General features: G+C 35.7%; 1 protein-coding gene across 2 annotated transcripts in view; it reads left to right on the forward strand.

Moving 5' to 3' along the window:
- Positions 1-21723, forward strand: part of PDE3A (phosphodiesterase 3A) — a 316383-nt gene that overhangs the window by 276180 nt on the left and 18480 nt on the right. For both annotated transcript variants that reach the window (XM_038576971.1, XM_038576972.1), the window contains exons 7-14: positions 1405-1490; positions 4846-5000; positions 6380-6517; positions 13345-13456; positions 18362-18475; positions 18617-18816; positions 20648-20851; positions 21530-21685. In XM_038576971.1, coding sequence (XP_038432899.1) covers positions 1405-1490; positions 4846-5000; positions 6380-6517; positions 13345-13456; positions 18362-18475; positions 18617-18816; positions 20648-20851; positions 21530-21685 — 1165 coding nt within the window. The remainder of the gene's footprint in view (positions 1-1404; positions 1491-4845; positions 5001-6379; positions 6518-13344; positions 13457-18361; positions 18476-18616; positions 18817-20647; positions 20852-21529; positions 21686-21723) is intronic.

Below are 21723 nucleotides of genomic sequence, written 5' to 3' on the forward strand. Positions count from 1 at the left end.
CCCAAGAATGTAAGCCCATCATTTACATCTGCTTTCTTTTTCCTTTGGTCCTGTCATTTTCTTTTGATTCCCTAAATCAAAGTGATGGGATCTCAGAACTATTTTGCATGTGATGTTTCTCCACTTACGTTTAAGCCTTGAGAATAAATTTACTTAGGATGAAAATATTCTATAACTGGAAAATGCTTATCGTTACAACATATATATAAGCCACAATTCAGGAAAAAAGAAAGTGATGAGACTTTTATATATTAAATTATAAACCATCTCATTTCTTCTCCTTTTAGAGTGAGTAGTCTGTGGTTAAATAACAAACAAAAACCCTCTGAGACCGTTTGTAATATTAGGCAGAAGAAAAGAAACCAGAAGCAAAAGGCAGAATTAAAATCTAACCCTGGAGTTTCTGAACAAGATAAGTGAGAGAAGAAACTTGCCAGGCCATTTGTGGGGTTGCTTTTTAATTTATAAAGCATTCAAAACTGTTGAGAAAACAAAAGTATCCTACATCCTCCAATGCCCTCTGTTAAAGAGCCAGCCAGGACTCTCCAGTACCTTCATTTTTCTAGATTACTCAGAGTATCACCTCTTGGCCTGTTTTTCTCATTCTGTGCAATTTTCTATTCACTCTCCATCAAAACGTGCCTCTACTTTTGTTCATTTCCTTTGGGTGTTAGCAGGCGACTGATCAGCCTTAAAAAAAGGAATTAATTTTTATTTTGTGGCAAAAAAATAATATATTGCCATTCTCTTTTCACATATGCAATCCTAATGGGCTCTTTGGGAAAAAAAAAATGTCTTCACCCATAGAAATAAATCTAATAATGAAGTTTTTAGGCAAGTACAAAGGGAATGCATTGGGAAAGATTTTTTTTTTAAGATTTTATTTATTTATTCATAAGAGACACACAGAGAGAGGCAGGGACATAGAGAGAGAAGAAGGCTCCCTCTGGGGAGCCTGAATCGGGACTGGATTCCCAGACCCAAGATCATGACCTGAGTGGAAGGCAGACACTCAACCACTGAGCCACCCAGGTGTCCCTGGGGAAGATATTTCTGACTAAGTATGCATCAGCACTTTCAAAATCACTTCTGTAAGCAGGTAGCAGATAATCCCATGATTCTCTAAATAATGTAACAAAATTTTGCCAGTAATTTCAAATGTGGTCTGGACTGTGGAAGAAGATGAGAGTTGAGAGAGAAGCTTCTGACCCTTTATGTTGATCATGCTCTCACTAAAAAGAAAACAGTATATCAGCATCCATGAATAAAGCAAAATGAATTTTGCAAATAAGCGGAAGGTAGAAATGTTTGATTATTATCTATCTTCATGTGTATATAGATGGTGTATGCCTGTGATTTTTTGAAAAGAGAGAATATACTTACAGCTGTTCCAATATTTCTCAGCTGTGGCAGACCATGTCCCCAAGGGAATCCTGCCGATGGGCCCCTGGAGGGAAGCAGTTCAGCCAGTCGGACACCAAGCAGAACAGGTAATTCTTTGTTTGGATTCTGTTCCTCAAAACGGAAATCACTTTACCTTTTTCCCCCCCTCTGATCAGAAAGGTAACGTGTTTCTGATTTTTTAGATGACAATTTTAAAAAGACAGTGAAGAAAAGCAAAATCATCCCTAATCCTACTACCTAACAGTTAATCATGGGTACAGTTTTTATGCAAAACTGTCCAAAATAGTTTTAAATACCTCATTTTAAAAATGTATATGTTTTATATACATTTTATCTAATGTATAAAACTATATAGAAATGTCATTTTATCTTGGACACTGAAGGGCCATCCATTTTAGGATACTCTCTGGAGATATTCATTGCAGACTGAGAAGTGACCCTGCTTAGATCACTGTAAGCATATAAAAATGCTTTTTCTTGAGGCACTATTATGGAGACGTTAAGAACACAGGCATTGGAGCCTGGTTTTATCCTTACTTGGCTACCTATTAATTTGTAATCTCTGTGCCTCAGTTCCTGCATCTGTAAATGGGGTTAATGATAGTACCTACCAAACAGGATTGTTGTAAGAGTTACTTAACATGTATCAAAAACACGAATTTGGAAAGATATTCACTCCTATGTTTACTGCAGCATGATTTACTTTAGACAAGATATGGAAGACCCCTAATATATGATAGAATACTACTCAGCCATAAAAAGAATGAAATCTTGCCAGTTGTGATAACATGGATAGACCTAGAGGGTATTATGCTAAGTGAAATAAGTCAGACAGAGGAATACTAATATCCTATGTGTTCATCGATATGTGGAGAGGAAAACAAACAAACAAACAAATTTGTGAAAAATGCATTTGTAGAAGGGAGGAGAGGAAGGGAATGGATGAAATAAGTGAAGGGAATTAAGAGGTACAGACTTTCAGTTATAAAATAAGTAAGTCATGGGGATGAAGGTAGAGCATAGGGAATGTAGTCAAGAATATTGTAATGACTTTGTATGTTAACTACACTTATAAGTATTGCATAATATGCATAACTATGTATGTTGAATCACTATGTTGTATGCCTGAAACTAATATAATATTGTATGTCAGCTATACTTCAATTTTTAAAAAATCACATAAAACCCTGATAGTATCTGGGTCACTGTAAATACCTCACGTTTGCTGCCATTATTATAATAGTATTTTACTTTTGTTGATGCAACTGTAAGGATTTGATTTTGTTAGTGCTGAAAGTTCACAAGGTAGAAAAAGCCTAGTTTCTCTGAGCTATCAACTTTAAGGTGATAAAGCTTTGTAAGAATGATTCCTAATTATCTACTTCAGCATTTATTAATATATACTTAATATTGATTATTTGCCTATGAGAATGGTTACTGTGGCAATGTACAAAGGTCAAGAGATATACACAAGGATAAATCAAAAGGACACTTCTGATACTATAGCATTCTGAAGACTCATAATATTCCCTTCTTCATGTCCCTGATCTTCTTTGACTCTACTGGGTTTGATAGAATATGGGAAGTATTTCCTTATCACCTTTGTGGTCTCACATAGAGCCATGGCCTTTGAATGTTCTTCATTTTTTTCCACAAATTCTGGGATTGAAACTTGTCAATTACATTTTCATACTGTGTCTCATTCTTACATAGAACAAGTTGCATGAGAAAGATTGAAGAAAGAGGGATCTTTGGAAAAGTCCTACAAGATACACATGGTTACAATAGGCTACATAACAAAAGCCATTCATTCACTAGCAATGTAAGAAAATTAGACAGCAAATGTATGAGTACATACAACAGTCTGAGAATATCTAAAGCAAAAAAAAAAAAAAAAAAAGAATATCCAAAGCAACTGAGAAAGGAGAACATAGTTAGGGGCAATACGTTACCTGACTTCAAGACTCAAGCTATAATAATCAAGATAGTGTGGTGTAGGTTTGAGGATCAGCAGACAGATCAAATGGAATAGAATGGAAAGCCCAAATTAGACCCACATCTGCACTGAATTTTCTTTCATTTTTTTTTAAGATTTTATTTATTTATTCATGAGAGACCCAGAGAAAGAAACAGAGGTGGAGACACAGGCAAGGGAGAAGCAGGCTCCATGCAAGGAGCCTGACATGGGATTCGATTCTGGGTCTCCAGGATCAAGCCCTGGGCTGAAGGAGGTACTAAACCGCTGAGCCACCCGGGCTGCCCTACATTGAATTTTCAACAAAGATACTAGAGCATTCCAGTAGGGTTGGAAAAAATGAATTTCACCCCATACTTTACACCATATGAAACATTATTCTGAGATAGAGCATAGACCTAAATGTAGAAGCTAAAACAGTAAAGGCTTCTGGAAGAAAACAGAAGAAGATATGTTTGTGACTTAGGGGAAGGCAAAGATTGCTTAGGAATTTAGCAATAACCATAAAAGCAAAAAAATAAAAATAAAAATAAATAAAAAATAAATAACAACAACAAAAACCTAGACTTTATCAAAAGTAAAGAATATAGGAACTAGGTAAGATTTCATGAGTTCAAATTCATGTGGTAAAATTTATCTGGTGTGTACCTTCAACAATTTGCTTATCCTTCCTGTGCCTCAGTTTCCTTTCTGCAAGTGAGGATATCAGTAATGCAGTGATGTGCATTACTTGTGCAGGTTTATATGGACTAGCACAAATGAAACACTTTTCGTAGTATCCAGAACATGGTACTCATTCAGTAAACCATTCAGGCACTTATTCAATGATAAGAAGCTTCTTTTAAGGTCTTTGCCCCTAGAGGCACGTTGGACAGACACTTGATAGTACTCGATTGGGCATCTAGTTAGCATAGTTTAGTGCTGAGTGAAATGGGAGATGGTGGAAGAGACAGATAAGGAAGAAAACCACAGATTCCTAGGGATCAAGATTGGATACATAAGATCTCCCAGGCTCTTAAGCACGTGCTATTGTGCCATGTCCTATAGACCACTTTGTGCATGGGTGTCAACTCCACTTCTCCTACCCATGTGCCCATTCTAGATTTAGTGTTTTAATTAGCTACTCGGTGGTTTCGTGTGTTGTGGGATGCATAAAGGAAAAAGAAACATAAAGTTACAGGATTTTTAAAAAGTATAATTACTACAGAACTAAACATTATGACTGAGGAATTATTCAATGTCATATGAATCACTGATCAACATAATTATGTCCACTTCATTGGATTAAAAAAAATGTCTACTTTTTCCCACTTTACAATCTTACATTCTTGGTGTATAAGCTCATGAAAGCAGTATGTCCCTAAGCACAGTATTTGGCATATGCATTTTAGGAATATTCACTCTAATGGGACTCCCATCTCTTCCATTTGCAAGTTTCATAATAAGCTGTTCTCTTTCAATTGCAGATGACACTACTCAAGTTACCTCTGATTATGAAACCAATAACAACAGTGATAGCAGTGATATTGTACAGAATGAAGATGAGACAGAGTGCCTGAGAGAGCCTCTACGGAAAGCTTCCACTTGTGGAACATACACGCCTGAGACCATGATATTCCTGGTAGCGCCATATCACTTTCCTCATTTATTTACTTCAGAAATTCTTAACTTGACTTAAAAAAAATCGATCCCTGAATCATTAGATTTACAGATGTATCTCTTTTGGGTCACACATGCCTTATACCCATACCCATATGTACCAGTATAATTTTTCCTTATCCAGATTTTATTGATCTCTTCACAATTCTCTTATTTAATGATTAAAAGCACAAGTATTCATCACCACAAGTGATTACAGATATTTCTTAATCCTAGAATCTAAAAGTGTAAGTATGCATAGGAAAAGAATATTTCATCCAGTGAAGCAATATTTTATAAATATTAATCAATAAAAGTGAAATATGTTAGTTGTCTTAGGGCTTCTGCTGGGTTTTTTTTCCCTACCACCTCGTTCATTTAGAAAATGTGCCAATATTTATTTTCTTATTATATTAAACTAGGTTTATACTGACACTTAGTATCCATTAAAATATCCTTTAATGAGAGCTTACTTTGTGTGTTTATAGAGATCCATTTAAAGAGAATAAAAGTGTATATTTGAATCAGGTTAATTTCAGGGAGGTAGCAAATAGAAAATAGTTGGCTGTCGTGTAATTATCAATTGCTGCTATTATCATTTTTATCTTATCTGATTTACCACTTATACTTTCAAAGAGATTACCAGATAAAGTAATTGGTAGGTTTCTAATCCTCATTATCTTTATTTATTTTATTTAATTTATTTTTTGGTAAATGTATTCTTAAGAATGTCCTCTTTGGAACCAATTATAAAATGTCTTTATGTTAATATGGCACATGTTTCTTTGGAAGCCATATATCACATGAGTTTCAAAATTAAAATCTATGAAAAATGTGGCAATTATCATCCCACAGGATTAATGCTGATTTTGAGACAATAATATAAATTTGGCTGAGTAGGGAGTGATTAACTCCTCCCCACTCATGGGTTTCTTTTGAGAGTCCAGTATAAGCCAGGAGCTCTCCCAGAAAACTTTACATAAACATATAAAGAGATAAATTTACATACGATTTCAGAATATCCTTAAGTTCTTGAACCTTTAAGAACCCCACAGTACGCGAAAAGCAGTTATATTAACCTATGAAAGAAACATGTATTTTTTTTCTGTAGCATATATGAACCAACAATAGGCAGGCACTTAATAAGTTAAATTCATCATATGAAGCACCATTAGGACATTTTCGCCTTACTTTGGGATCAATGTCTTGTTCGTCTTGATTTTTTTTTTAAATCTCTCATTTACCCTGAGGTTTTAAGTCATTTGTTTTTGTAAACTCAGCTGTTGAATTGGGCTTACCAAAGCACAAATTGCTTTGTAGAAAAACTGTATGTTCTTAAAATATTTTCATCTTCATTTCTAGGACAAGCCAATTCTTGCTCCTGAACCTCTTGTCATGGATAACTTGGACTCAATTATGGAGCAGTTAAATACTTGGAATTTTCCAATTTTTGATTTGGTGGAAAAAATAGGAAGAAAATGTGGCCGTATTCTAAGTCAGGTAAGAAATGCATTCATACATATGACGTTAAATGTAGAAAAAAATTCCTTGGTCTGGTTAAAGCTCTGTTCATGCTTGACACTGGTGGTGGATATTGGATGGAGAAAGGAAATTTTAGTACCCAACATTCTGTAGATTCCTTAGTGGTGGATTAACAAAAGGAATTGGAACTTCAAGTGAGTGGAATACCGTTATTATGCAATTAAAATATGTAGTTTTTAAGGCAAAGTGGAAGAGAGCAAGGATACACAAGCAAGATGGAGAAATACATCTGAAATTTATAGAATTCAGCAAAAGAAAAGTAGGTACAGGCTCTCAAAAGAAGAAAGTTGCCTAATTATAAATAGTAATTTATTGTGTAAATTTTTTTTCTGTTTTTTAAACCTCTTTTTTTTTTTAGGGAGGGAGGGGCAGTAGATGAGGAAGAAACAATCTTAAGAAGGTTCCACACCCAATTCAGAGCCCAATGTGGGGCTTGATCTCATGACACTGAGATCATGACCTGAGCCAAAAGAGCCAAACACTTAACCAACTGAGCCCTTAAAACTTCTGAATATTACAGTGCTTAGGTCTTATCAAGAGTAAGGTATCGTGCAGAAACACATTTCCTTCCATTGCTGTAGAAACATATCTGTGTTTTAATATAGAAAACACCTTTAAGTATCACAAGAAGTATAGAATATGATCTGTTGCTACTTAACAAGACTTTTTGTATTTTTTCCTTAAACCAGACTTACTTTCAAGGCTTCCCACATTAAAAAAAAAAAAAAAAATGTTTCCCTGAGGGAGAAAGAAAACACAGAAATTAAGAAGTTGAACATGTTTGTTCTTAATAAATAAAACACTGAATTTGGTCTATTATCAAACACCTATCAGAATACATACTCAATTAAGGAGGATTATGTAATAATACTTGTCAGCTTATTTAAAAATGTTTCAGGGGTGTTTTCATAGATGGAATAAATATCACTGCAGAGATACTAAAGACCACCAAACTTACATAAGACTTAGGTGAGAATTCAAGACCCAGATTAATTGGAGCAATGAACACCTCCCTGGAGAACACCAGAAGAGAAATCACGTATTGTACTTATTTCTACTCGGTGCATCAGTAGAGATAGGCTTTCTTCAGACATCTCAACAACTCGGAGTGTGGGGCTTCAGGGTGAGGATTCCTGATGCATGAAGGTTTGAAGGTAAAGGATAAAAGGGACTTTTCCTTTGTTTTTCAGTTCTACAAACACAAAGTACTAGTCTAGTGTTCCAGAAGAAAAGTTATGTTCCTGCCTTATAGGGACTAGTAGGGAAATTAGATATGGGTCAAAGTCATGACAATTCAACTTGCTACATACAAAAGAAATGTGCTAAGATGATTGATGGACAATGAAATTCAAAATGATGACAGTCTATGTAGCATATAGTTGCCTCTGCTAGATTTTCTTCCTGACCACAAACACCTTGAGGACTGGAATGATAGCCCTTGCACTTTTACTAGGAGTCAATGGTCCCATCTTTCCTCCTTTAACTTCTCCTCAGTTCTAAGCAACATCTTTTAAAATATATTTTTTAAGATTTTGTTTATTTATTCATGAGAGACACACAGAGAGAGGCAGAGACATAGGCAGAGGGAGAAGCAGGCTCTCTGTAAGGAAGCTTAATGTGGAACTTGATCCCAGGAACCTGGGATCACAACCTGAGCCAAAGGCAGACGCTTAACCACTGAACCACCCAGGTGCCCCTAAAATGGTTTTTTCAAGATTTATTTTTTTTTTAGAGAGTGCAAGTAAGCAAGGAAGGGGAGAGACAGAGGGAGAGAGAAACTCAAGTGGACTGTGCTGTGCACAGAGCCAGACTCAGAGTTTGATCTCCCAGCCCTGAGATTAGGACCTGAGCCCAAACCAAGAGTTGGACACTTAACCAACTGTGCCACCCAGGGGCCTTGAAGACAGGTATAATGACAACTATTTTTATCCAGTCCACCTTAGTCTCACACCTCAGGGCTCCTCCTGGGAGGTTTTATATCCCACTTTCTGAAACTCCTTGTAGACTATGTCTCTGAGGGAGTGATTTTACATGAAAATATTTCTGTAATGGTGCCCTGGAAGAAGAGGTGGCAGTGGGCCAGGAAGACTTCTTTTTTATTCTTTTTTATTCACTGCAGAGTGTGGTTCCTATAAAGAGAAAAATTTCACATGTTCTGTATTTAATCCGTAGATCACAGACCTCCCCTCCACAAACTCTGTGACTTAATCTCCTCAGTAACTTTGATGCAAATAATGTGTCTAATCTCTGTTCTTCAGAAGAAGAAACTATAGCTTAAAAGAGCCTATACCATTTATCTGAAGTCATAGGGTAGATTTTAGACATATGATTTGAATCCAGATGTAGCCATATCAGAAAACCATACTTGTAGTCTTCATTTACCTTCAGCAGTTTCTCAGCACCCCCATAAAACCCATTGACTTATTCTGTCTTCAACACTCTGAACAGAGAGCTGGAGCCAGTAGAAAAGCGGTTATTCTAACAGTCAGCTTTTTAGCACTAGTGACAAAATAGCAAATACTATATTTGCTATACTAATACAGGTCCCTCTATACCTAGCTCCCCTTGAAGTTCTGGGAGCTGGGGGTGACACTTGACCAGCTTTGCCACAAAATATTTTTAAGAGTCCTGGATAGGAGTACAGAGCAGAAAGATGAGATATAATGAACAATTAGATTGCAATAAAATTCACTAATGTGTTTTTCTTCCAGTCACCTTCCAGAAAGAAATACATAGCTACATGAGCCTTAGTATGTCACTGTTTATCTTTCCAATTTACAAAACATTGAACTTCGAGAAAATGCAGTTTTGTCTTACTGAGTAGAACTTTATGGGTTTTCTCTTTGATTTAAGTTTATAAGCACAAAATCATGACATTTTCACTGTGTGAAAGGCATACTTTTTTCACCTTTAGTAAGACTGTGGGACAGCTGAAATGAATTAACTTGAACATTCCGAGAAATCACCTTTTGGCTGAAACTACACAGAAAAAGTCCTACTTCAAAAGATTTTTAAAGAGACATATGTGCAATGGAAATGACTTTTCAGTCTCAGTATACTGACTGCCTTCTTGATGATTATCATGTTTATTTTAACAAATTTTAAAGGACATGGTTCAAAAAAAAAAAAGGACATGGTTCAAGTTTGGAAATAGTACTTACTTTTTCCAATTACCAATATTTACCAGATTAATGGTATCTTTGTGAGTTTAAGTTATTGGTGGTTGATTCTTTAACAGCATGTTGGTGAAAATTCTCTTATTTTAAAATCATACTCTAAAATATCCTGTTGTCTTACTCTTTTAAGTGTTTAAGGTAATAGTAGAAGAAAACCTTAGTTATTTACAATCCTAACAACATTGCTTTTCAAATACTAGTGGTACAATTTGCAGCAGTTTAGAGTACAAAATCTGAAGCCAAAAGGCTTGGCTTGAATTCTGGTTCTGATAATGTTGTCAGATGTGTGATCTTGGACAAGTCACTGAAGTAACATGCATAGTTAAATCCATTAGGTATTTATAAACAAAAACTCAAATATAGACCAAAGCAGTAGTAAATAGGAGATAACAACAACAACAACAACAACAACAACAAAAGAAAACCTAGCTTGAAATATTACAGAAATCATAAACTTCACTTTCTGTTGCCTTTGGGGGGGGGGGGGGTTTGTGGGGCGAGGGAGAGAAGAAGAGAAAAGGAAAGAATCTCAAGCAAACTCCATGCCCAGTACAAGCCCAATGCTGGGCTCAACCTCACAACTCTTAGATTATGACCTGAAAAAATCAAGAATCTGATGCTTAACCAACCGAATCACTCAGGTGCCCCTGTTGCATTTTTAAAGGGAGGAGATAGGCATTATATGTTATGCACAAAAAGGACAAAATTTAAATGTACTTGCCATTCAGAGTGAAGAAAAGCATTGAGAAGTTAATGTACATAATATAGAATCTGTTCCCAACTTAACTACAGTAATCCTTTTAAAATATAAGTCAAACGGGGTGCCTGGGTGGCTCAGGTCATGATCCTAGGGTTCTGGAATGGAGTGCTGCATCCGCTCCATGCTCAGTAGGGGGTCTACTTCTCCCTCTTACTCTGTCCCTCCCCTGCTCAGACTCCTTCTCTCTCTTTCAAGTAAATAAAACCTTAAAAAAAGAAAAAAATAAGTCAAATAAAGTCACTTCCCTGCTCCAGTCACTACCTCCAGTCAGTGGCTCTCTACCTCAGAGAAAAAATATTAAAATGATCAGTCTGGCTATCAAACCCCAAGATTACACGGTGCCACATTCCACTTTGCCATTGCTAACTTAAATTCTCCTCCTGTCCTCATTCATTCTGAAAGCCATGCTGGCTTATTTGCTGTTTCTTGAGTACAGGGCCTTTGCACAGGCCTTTTTTCCTGTATAGAAAACTTTGTTCTTAGATATCCATGTACCTCAGTCTATGTCTCCTTCACTTCTTTGCCCAAATGTCACCTGGATATGCCTACTCTAACCACCATACCTAAAAAAGCAAATTCTGTAGCTTCCCTATCCAGTCCTCCATGCTTGTTCTCCTTTTTCTTTTTCTATATTACTTACTACTTTCTTTTTTTTTTAAGATTTTATTTATTTACTCATAAGAGACTGTGGAGAGAGAGAGAGAGAGAGGGGCAGAGACACAGACAGAGGTACAAGCAGGTTCCATGCAGGGAGCCTGATGTGGGACTCAATCCTGGGTCTACAAGATCAGGTCCTCGGCCGAAGGCGGCACTAAACTGCTGAGCCACCTGGGCTGCCCCTACTTACTACTTTCTATCATAGTGTATACTTTACTTATTATATCTGTTGTTTACTGCCCTCCCCTGCTAAATAGACAATGAGCTCCCTGAAGGAAGAGATCTTTGTTTTTGTTCATCTGCATATATGCCTCATATGCAGAAGAGTATCTGGCATGTAGTGGGCACTCAATAAATGTATACTGAATGAATAATTTTTTGGTTATTCAGCCTAAATAGGTAAACTGAGGCAAGCTCAAAATTGTCAGAAGGATGAGTATATTCAGGAATAGCAGAGGAAGTACAATATAGGCTGTGCAAACTGTAGTTGCGCTCACTACAGTGAGTCTCCTGAGGGTTTGGGGTATTATAGGCAGGGATTGTATAGAGGGGTAGTTCAGTTAGAGTCCATTAAAATCAAAAACAAATGGAGACCAGGTTTGAAATTGCTTGAGTAGACAAAACCAGTGTAGTCATACAAGCAAAGCTCGAGTCAGCTTATTTTGCCAGACCAGACCAACCTGGATTATTCCTTGTTCATGCCTCTGGAAACTATAAGTACAACTTCCTTAGGTTGATACGAAGCAACTCCTGATCAACTCCATACCATTTAAGAAAATTCCAATGTTACTGCTTTTCTAAAAATTGGTCATTTATAGGAAATCAGTCTCTCGGACCTTGAATTTTGTTTTTCTGAGGGCACGTGCATGAGATTTTTTTGTTTCATCTCCTCCAGTTTCATTTTAGATTGAAATTCCATTATAGTTTTATATATAGAGAGGCATAATATGTAGACAAACATATAGACATATAGTTTTATATATAGATATATATGATAAACACGGAGTACATAATTAAAGGAGTATTATTGAATTTAAATAGATTTAAAGTCAGTAACAAAACATAGAAATTTAGCTAAGAAACAGCATACAACAGATTGAGAAGAAATATTTCAAGACAACTTTAAGAAGAGATGCAGATAACAAAAATGACAAGGGCAGCCCAGGTGCCTCAGCAGTTTAGCGCCACCTTCAGCCCAGGGCCTGATCCTGGGAACCCGGGATCTAGTCCCGTGTTGGGCTCCCTGCATGGAGCCTGCTTCTCCCTCTGCCTATGTCTCAGTCTCTCTCTCTCTCTCTCTCTCTCTCTTTCTCTCTTTCTCTCTCTCTGTCTCTCATGAATAAATAAATAAAATCTTTTAAAAAAAAATGACGAGTAGTTCTTTCTTAAAGTCTCCTGAGTTCTAACCAACACTGTGCCTTTGTGACTTGCAGTAAGGCCACTTGAAATGGTGCTGCACTCGGTTCTGCCATGTGAATAACCATTCCCCTTCCCATTACCTTCTTCGGTGCCTTTATCACTTTTTTCTCCATCATTTGCATGTCAAATATACCAGCTACGTACGTAGATATTCACTGGATTTGGGTCGGTAGAGCTGTGAATGCAATTGGAAGGAGAATAAATATTTGGAAGAGAAAGAGAAAACAGGGAAGGAAGAAATAATTTAGATGTTGTTATTCATACTGCATAAGAATAAATCAGTTTTTTCTATGTATTTAGTCCAAGTAACCGTTTTTCTCTCTCTCATTCTTTCCCCTTATCCTTCACTAAGTTACAGCTCCAAATCCCTTATCTTCTGGAAAGATTTAAAAAAAAATTAATCCAAATTAAAGCTTCTCTCATTTGTTAGTGCTTACAGTATGCACTATACAATGAATGCTTTAATAAGTAGGATTCTCTAGTAATTGATATCACACACAGTTAAGTGCCTTGACATGTTTCTCTAATGTATACTGTTGTTTAGGTTGGTTGTTTTCTTGGTTGTATGTCCCCATCTTTAAAAACAGATTAAATACCCCTTATGGTCAGGGGCTATAGGGTCTAGACACATAGAGTTCTTCAATACTCACTTGACTTCTTGTTCCCAATAAGTGTGTCCTTGCTGGCCAGGAATTTTTTGTTTTAATTTTTTTTCTTTTTTGTGTCTAATACACACAGGGATGTTTTATAAAGCTTTGTCTTTCTCTTTATAGGTATCATACAGACTTTTTGAAGACATGGGTCTCTTCGAAGCTTTCAAAATTCCAGTTAGAGAATTTATGAATTATTTTCATGCTTTGGAGATTGGATACAGGGAAATTCCTTGTAAGTATAAGTTATCTGTGAAATAATGCTTTTCAAATTTGCCGAATTTGCAATGGGTAATGGGTTATTGAATCATTGGCAGCTAGCAGAGGACTACATATAGTAAACACTGGATGTGGCCACATGGTATAGTGATTACAAGGTTATAGCCTGTTTCAGAATCCTGGATCCTTCACTTCTCTGCTGTCAATGACCATAGTCTTACTTCACCTCTGCATGCCTCATTTCTTAATCTGTAAAATGGGGCTCATAATATCAGCTTCATAGGATTGTTATGAGGATAAAATGTGGTAATAAATCTAAAGGGGTTATAATAGTGCCTTCATGTAGTAAGCCAGTTTAAGTGTGTGCTTTATAAATAATGAAATGTTAAATTTATTACTCATTTTATAATATACTCTTCTTATTGGGTGAATTCAACTTTTGTTCTGGCGACTGCAGAGTTAAATCATGAACTCTTGACATGTTTTCTTTTTTCTTTTCTTTTCTTTTTTTTTTGACATGTTTTCAATATAAGAAAAACCTGGCTGGGGTAGAGGGACAGGTGCATAATAGTCTAATCTTGGAAAATGGAACAAAAGAGGCACCTTAAAGTGATTGTGAAGAAATTATTGGAAATATTTTAAAAATCAGATAAATGTGAAGACCAAAGGAAGAGACACAACCAAGTCTTCAAGTTTATGAACTTTAAATATTATGAGAATAATTTTATTTATAATAATGCAAAGTTTGAACAGAGAGGAGATGTTAAATTTTGAATATGGAGCATTTCTGGTATCATCTGAATATGAGAGTAAAATCACCATACATGCTAAAAAATATATAGAACTGAAGAAAATGTGCAAAAATCAGGGAATGCAGGGAAGGGAAGTTGTGGAAATGTGCAGAAATCATGGGGTATTTTTAAAAAATAAATGCATAGCAAGAGAAGTAGCCAGATGTCATACATTGATTGAAGCATGCCTTAAATATGTGTCGTTCAAATCATGTTTTAAGTTATAAATTTGCTTTTATATACCTTAGGGGAGGTGTATCTCCCTCAAGGGCAAAGTACAGATATTTCCAGAAAGGAGTTGTACAGTGATCCATTATTAACATTGTTTTTCAAAGTGGCATCCACATGCTACATGAGAATGAAAATACACAGCTGATAGTGTGTGATAGGAGAAAAGAATGAAGAATTGGATCTACAAATGAGATTTGTTGAGAATATGGGACCAAAATGCAGATAAGACAAGACAGTGGGTGTAGAGGAGAAAGGAGCTTAAGAGTACTGGGTCTCTTGGAAAAGTCTGGGGCAGCCCCGGTGGCTCAGCGGTTTAGCGCCACCTTCAGCCCAGGGTGTGATCGTGGAGACCCTGGATCCAGTCCCGCATCAGGCTTCCTGCATGGAGCCTGCTTCTCCCTCTGCCTGTGTCTCTGCCTCTCTCTCTCTCTCTCTCTCTCTCTCTCTCTCTCTGTCTCTCATGAATAAATAAAAATCTTAAAAAAAAGAAAAAAGAAAACTCTGGCCAGTAGGGCCAAGGAAATTGACAGAAGTGAAAAAGGGGTATTTTGAAAGAATCTCAAACAAGCCTTGCTTTCTTAATACCATTTTCCCAGGGCACACCCTGGTTGGATGCCAGTGATTCACATAAGTGTTACTGATTTTTCAACAGCTAGTCATCAGACTAAATTTACAAATTGTTATATTTCCAAATGTATTTCAGTGACATGATCAGCTATAGCCAAGTCCATTAAGTACCAATTGATATAATAACTACTAACTTTTCTCTAGGCAGTATGTCATAAAATCATAGGGAAAGTTGATCAGTACTTAAGTGTAAAAAGAAGTTTCCAGATTTAAATTTTATTCTTCATTTTTATATTTTCTTATTTTACAACCGAATAGATTTTTTTTTCTGAAATAGTGGGTTCTTCGTTCCATGTGAAAATAATTTGTTATAATAAACCTGCTTGCTCTCTTAGGAACCCTAGACACTTTCTTGTATAGGGAATTCATTTATATCTTCTCACAGAAAAGTTTTAGCTTGACTGGTGATCCCTTTTTAAATAGTGATTTTTGCATGTGGTAGTGTTATAAATTCAGATTAATTTAGATATTTATTGAAAGCTTTGTTTATCATCAATTATAGTTATCTTATACAAAAATTTGTTGTATGTATCCTTACTTTAATGTCTACTCCTAGAGAACTATATTTCTAATAGCTGTGTCTAAATAAACCCATACCTAAATGAAAAAGCCCAAAATGGGATTAGCTTTAATATGACAATGACCTAAAATAGTAGAAACTAAATTTTATTATACTTTTAAGCACACTTTTAACAATTTTTAAGAGAAGAGGAAAATATAACAACCTTTAAATTTTTACCCAGAACCCTTACTAAAATTTGAAGAATCTAGATTTAAAAATAGACACATTTGTAGGTAGGTAGATATTTCATGGAATAGCAGTGGGATGAGGTATAAATATAGGCAATTCACTGATAAAGATATGATACCGAATATATATTTGTTCAATAAAGATTAGGATAAATTAAGGTATAATTGATACCCAATTGCCCAGAGAAATAAATAATGTTCATTGTCATTCACAGTCCCTTTCAGTTGGGCATACTGGCAAGTAAAGAAGATAAATCATCAGGTCTTGTTCATTCATTAATTCAAAGTTAGTTTTGAGAATGCTTCTTCTATTTTCAGAAACTTTCATCTCTAAAATATATTCTTCCTAAAATCAATCATTCTTGTTATTGAAGTTGGAGAAATGAGGAGAGTGGCAGTGATGAGAATAATTTTATTCCGTGTTTAGTTCAGTTCAATTAAGCTATATGTCATGTGCCCATCAGTTTTTAAACTAGACACCGAGGTGGCATGGGACAAGCTAGAAAAGCAAAACTATTTTAGTATTTACTATATTCCAAAGGCAAAAAGTGTTTAAAGTGTCACTTCTCTTTAATACATTTCCAAAGGAGTATAGACAGAATTTAAATTGAAAATCTAAATCTATAGGGCAAAAAATTTTACATTTAACTCCAGCCCTCCTTCCTTGCTAGCTCACTTCAACTCTGTTCTTGAGGGAAAAGGAGAAAGTTGAAAAAACAAGTGTATTAAGACAGAAAAGGGAGATGGGTAGACTATGGGAATGAGATGAGGCATGTTATGTGTTAGTGTGTGTGTGTTGGCAGAGGGGCAGAAGGACAGAGCCTTGCCAGATGGGTGAAAAACTATCAAAAGAGTTGGGGGTTTGTCCAAAATGCAGAGATGAAGGAAGAGGGATGATCATAATAAAGATAGCTCTAATACCATTCCTTCTCCCTCTCAGTTGCCTACTGTGGCTATGAGAAGAGGAGTTTTTAAGCATATTTCTGTGTAGGGAAATAAGCAGCATCCACCTGCCTTCCTTCTGTGTGCCACTAACACCAAAAATGTTGGTTTTTTGGGGGGCACTTGGGTGGCTCAGTTGGTTAAGCATCTGCCTTCAGTTCGGGTCTTGATTCAAGGATCCTGGGAAGGAGCCCTGATCCGGCTCCACTCTCAGTGGGGAGTCTGCTGCTCCCTCTGCCCGTCCCTGCCCCCACTCGTGCTCTCTCTCTCTCTCTTTCTCATATAAACAAATAAAATCTTTTTTAAAAAAAATCTTATATTTTTTCTTTCTTCCCTGACCAGAGAGACCAGATGTTCTCTCCAATTCCCATTATCATTATCACTGTTCTCTATTTTCTCTTTCTCTGTTCAGTATTATTCAGAGATGTAATCTACTATATTGGAAGAAACTGTATTACGTAGTTGGTTATTGGAAATAGAGTATGTAAAGTTAGCATGCTTAAGTATAGCAATCAATGAAATATTGTGAAGTCCAGTAAACAAAAAAGCTTGAAAGAATTGCACCAGGAAAAGGTGAGCCAAGAACGCACCAGGCCTTTAGTCATAGTTCAATAGAAGCTGAACTGCATGTATAAAATAGACCCTCTTCCCATGATAATGATGTTGTAACTAGAAGATTTGGTTTTCCCATAGATTTTGCTCTTCTAAGTGATCCAACTCCTACATTAATGTGCAAGGAAGTTTTTATTTTTCTCTTCAGATATTTCCTAGAGCTGTATTGCCATATTAGAATTTTTAGATCAGAGAACATCATTGATTGTGGTTTTCAATTCTGCTTTATGAATTTAACATATATGTATATAATTATTATTTTTTACCAGTGTTTTGAGTTGGATACAAAAGAATAGTACTATGTTTCATTCACAGAATATATTTGCATGTTATTACCAGATATGAAATATTGAGTGGTATAGACCATTGGTCTGACCTAGTTGAAGTATGTCATGGGTCTTTCTTTATTCTGGTCCTCTGCATAATCTTATACAGGGACATGGAAATAAGTATAAGGATAAATATCACAGTGATTGCACATAGTGAGCTTTCTTTTTTTTTTTTTTAAAGATTTTATTTATTTTTTCATGGAGATGCAGAGAGAGAGAGAGGCAGAGACACAGGCAGAGGGAGAAGCAGGCTCCACGCAGAGAGCCTGACATAGGACTCAATCCAGGGTCACGCCTTTGGCTGCAGGCGGCACTAAACCACTGCGCCACCAGGGCTGCCCCATAGTGAGCTTTCTATGGATGTTAGGTTTCTGGTAGATTCTGGACAGATTTTTTTCCCTTCAGACATCTGCATGCATAATAAACATTATGTGTGCTTCCCACCCCCCACCCCTGGTAACTATGAATATTATGGAGTCATGGAAGAGTAATCAAAGAGCATTTGTCCTAGAAAGTTTGGCTGCCTTTCACTGGGGTATTAAAATATTAAGACTAAACTCTTTATCCAGTAGATGGCACTCTTAGTCCTTGGACCCCAAAGTTCACAAATTAATGACTTTTCCTTTGCATTGGTTACAGATCATAACAGAATTCATGCCACTGATGTTTTACATGCTGTTTGGTATCTTACTACACAACCTATTCCGGGCCACTCAACTGTGATTAATGATCATGGATCAACAAGTGATTCAGGTACGTATTAAGTACATCTGTGCTCCCTTGTTAACTGGTGGGGAAGGTTGGGAGGGGAAGCATTTCTTTAAAAAAGGAGGTCAAAACAAATAGTATCAGTTTAATACTTTTAAAAATTTCTATTTAATTTTCTCTTCTCAGATTCTGACAGTGGATTTACACATGGACATATGGGATATGTATTCTCAAAAATGTATAATGTACCTGATGATAAATACGGATGTTTATCTGGAAATATCCCTGCTTTAGAGTTAATGGCACTATATGTGGCTGCAGCCATGCATGATTATGATCACCCAGGAAGGACTAATGCTTTCCTGGTTGCAACTAGTGCTCCTCAGGTAAATCTTTCAATTTTGATTAGAAGAAAGAATTCTATTTAGAGATTTTTCCAAAGAAAATTAATTTTCTAAGTTTACTTATAATGGGGACCAAATGAATATGAGCCAAACTATATTTAGCCCTAGGGCAGAATTCTTAGAGACCAAGCTAATTTTGAAAAGATACCGTGTTTGTTCCAGGATATTAATGGCAGCTATGCAACTTTATTACCCATGGGAATCCCTTCTCAGTTTTCTTCTTAAGAAGAAAAACTAGTTGAATCCATATTAATGAACCTTCTCAACAAAGAAAATCCAACCTATACAAAAGTGCCTTTTGAAACTATTAAAGAACCAGATCTTTCTTGAACTTTTAATTTTGCAAGTCGTCTTTGTATATAAATCCCATTCCTTTGAAGTATATTCATCATAACAACTGTGATTCTTATGACATTTCTATTGGTTAGTAGGATTTAAGCATCAATTTATTTCATTCATTTGAGGGAATTTTTTTTTACCTAAATATAGTATTCCAAAAACAATAACTTTTAAGAAGTCCATTTTCTTATATACTTCAATTTAGGTCAAAAATTAATCTCTGAGTATCTCAGATCTCCATCTATACAATGAAATTCAGTAAGTTTCTCCTTGATTTAATTAGTTGGTTCTGTGTTGCTAAGTATTCTGAGATCCTGTTTTTCTTTCTAAGTGATCTAGAAGTCAAATCTCATACTTTTTTTTCTTATTTTTTGTCTTTTACCCATTTCTCATCCATTTCCACCTGTTGTAGAGACTAGAATTTTCTTCTAATCTGTATGCAATAAAAATATCCTGATTTTTTTCTTCCCTGACTGCCTACTTTATTTCAGCATAACCTTCATATACCAGAATTATTTTCCCTAAAAATGGGCAAATCATTTTGTCAGCACTATTTATCATTCATATTTTCCTACACATTGTGTGCATTTTTACTTAGTTCAATTTAAATTTTCATGTGCCTTGTCTTTCTTTTTTATCCTTCTTTCTTTTTTTCCTGTATTGTCTATCTACCACACTAGTCTTCAAGTGATGTTTAGGTAACTTCCTCTTCTTTTGCGGTATCCCTCAGCATTATTCGGGAATTCCAAGCAAGTATATATTTATTATATACCTTTAATTACTAGTTGAAGGGTGAAATCTTCTATGGCTGCTTGTAGGGTGAGAATGTTTTAAATTATAAGCTCCAGGTATCCCTGGGTGTCTCAGTGGTCTAGCACCTGCCTTCGGCCCAGGGCATGATCCTGGAGTCCTGGGATCCAGTTCCACATCAGGCTCCCTGGATGGAGTCTGCTTCTCCTTCTGCCTGTGTCTCTGCCTCTCTCTCTCTCTGTGTGTATGTCTTGCATTAATAAATAAATAAAATCTTAAAAAATAATAAAAATAAATGATAAGCTCCTCAGGGAGTCCATTCATATTTATTAGTTATATGTGCTTAAGAATCAGTCTTACTCTAGATGCAGAAAGTAACTGAGTTACCTCCTAGGGATTTTCGTACATTTTCATTTTTTAATAGTTAAATTCCTGTGCAAAGAAGTTTGTTAAAAGCTAGCTCTAAACCCCTCATTTGCAGGAGTTTGGAATAAACTTTCAGGGAAATGGACTTCATCTTACAAAAAAAGGAAATTTTAACCAAGAAAAGTAATCAACAGTCAGTGTAATTATAGTATGGAATTTTTCTTAACCAACAGTCACAAGATTACATTTGTATGTTCCATGATAAAAGAGGATCCTGAAAGCTTTACCTGTTATGTATTTTTATGATTTTTTTTAATTTAAAAGTTGAGCCCTTCAAGTTTTTTCTTTTTTTGCCCAGGCGGTGCTCTATAATGATCGTTCAGTTTTGGAGAATCATCACGCAGCTGCTGCATGGAATCTTTTCATGTCCCGGCCAGAGTACAACTTCTTAGTTAACCTTGACCATGTGGAATTTAAGCATTTTCGTTTCCTTGTCATTGAAGCAATTTTGGCCACTGACCTGAAGAAACACTTTGATTTTGTAGCCAAATTTAATGCCAAGGTAACTAGATTTGTACCAGTCTTCATTTTATGACCATATTGAAAGATGTCATGGAATCAGAGTGTGGAACAAAACTTACTGCTTTCACCTCTTATATGTCAAATGTGAAAATGAAATGCAATGAAATGTTTAACCAGAAGCAGATATGTGGGCAATGGTCCCAATCTAGAAATCTAAGAAGTTGAGGTTCTGTCTACATATATATTATAGTTTGTGCTGCAGAGAAATAAAATTCTCACTGTCATTGTGTTTTTTGTTTCATTTAATTTGCTCACTATGGTATATACTAACATAGATTATCTGGCTACTGCCGGATAGGTCAAAACCGGGAAACAAAATTTCATATATCAAACATAAATATCTAAATGTTAACTTAAGAAAATTTCTTATCATTTGTAGCTATATTTATTCATGGATAATTGGTAATTATCAATTTTAAATAGCATTTATTTTCAGTTCTATAATTAATAATTTTACCTATCATTTTTAATTTTATTTTTCGGATGAGCTATTTTACTATTATGCAAGCCAATAACATTTTAAATAGCTAAGAAGTTTCTAGTTTCTTGGTATTCTGATTTCTACATGTTAAGAAGATAATAAATATGTTGTTTATTCTTTTATTCAAATTTTCCTTTCATTGAGGCAAAACATATTTTACCCTTACCCCTCAAACAGGTGAATGATGATGTTGGAATAGACTGGACCAATGAAAACGATCGTCTACTGGTTTGCCAAATGTGTATAAAGTTGGCTGATATAAATGGGCCAGCTAAATGTAAAGAGCTCCATCTTCAGTGGACAGAGGGTATTGTCAATGAGTTTTATGAACAGGTAACTATTTTTTAAATTTTTTTTAAAGATTTTATTTA

Source organism: Canis lupus, chromosome 27 (assembly GCF_011100685.1).
Source record: "Canis lupus familiaris isolate Mischka breed German Shepherd chromosome 27, alternate assembly UU_Cfam_GSD_1.0, whole genome shotgun sequence".
NCBI lineage: Eukaryota > Metazoa > Chordata > Mammalia > Carnivora > Canidae > Canis > Canis lupus.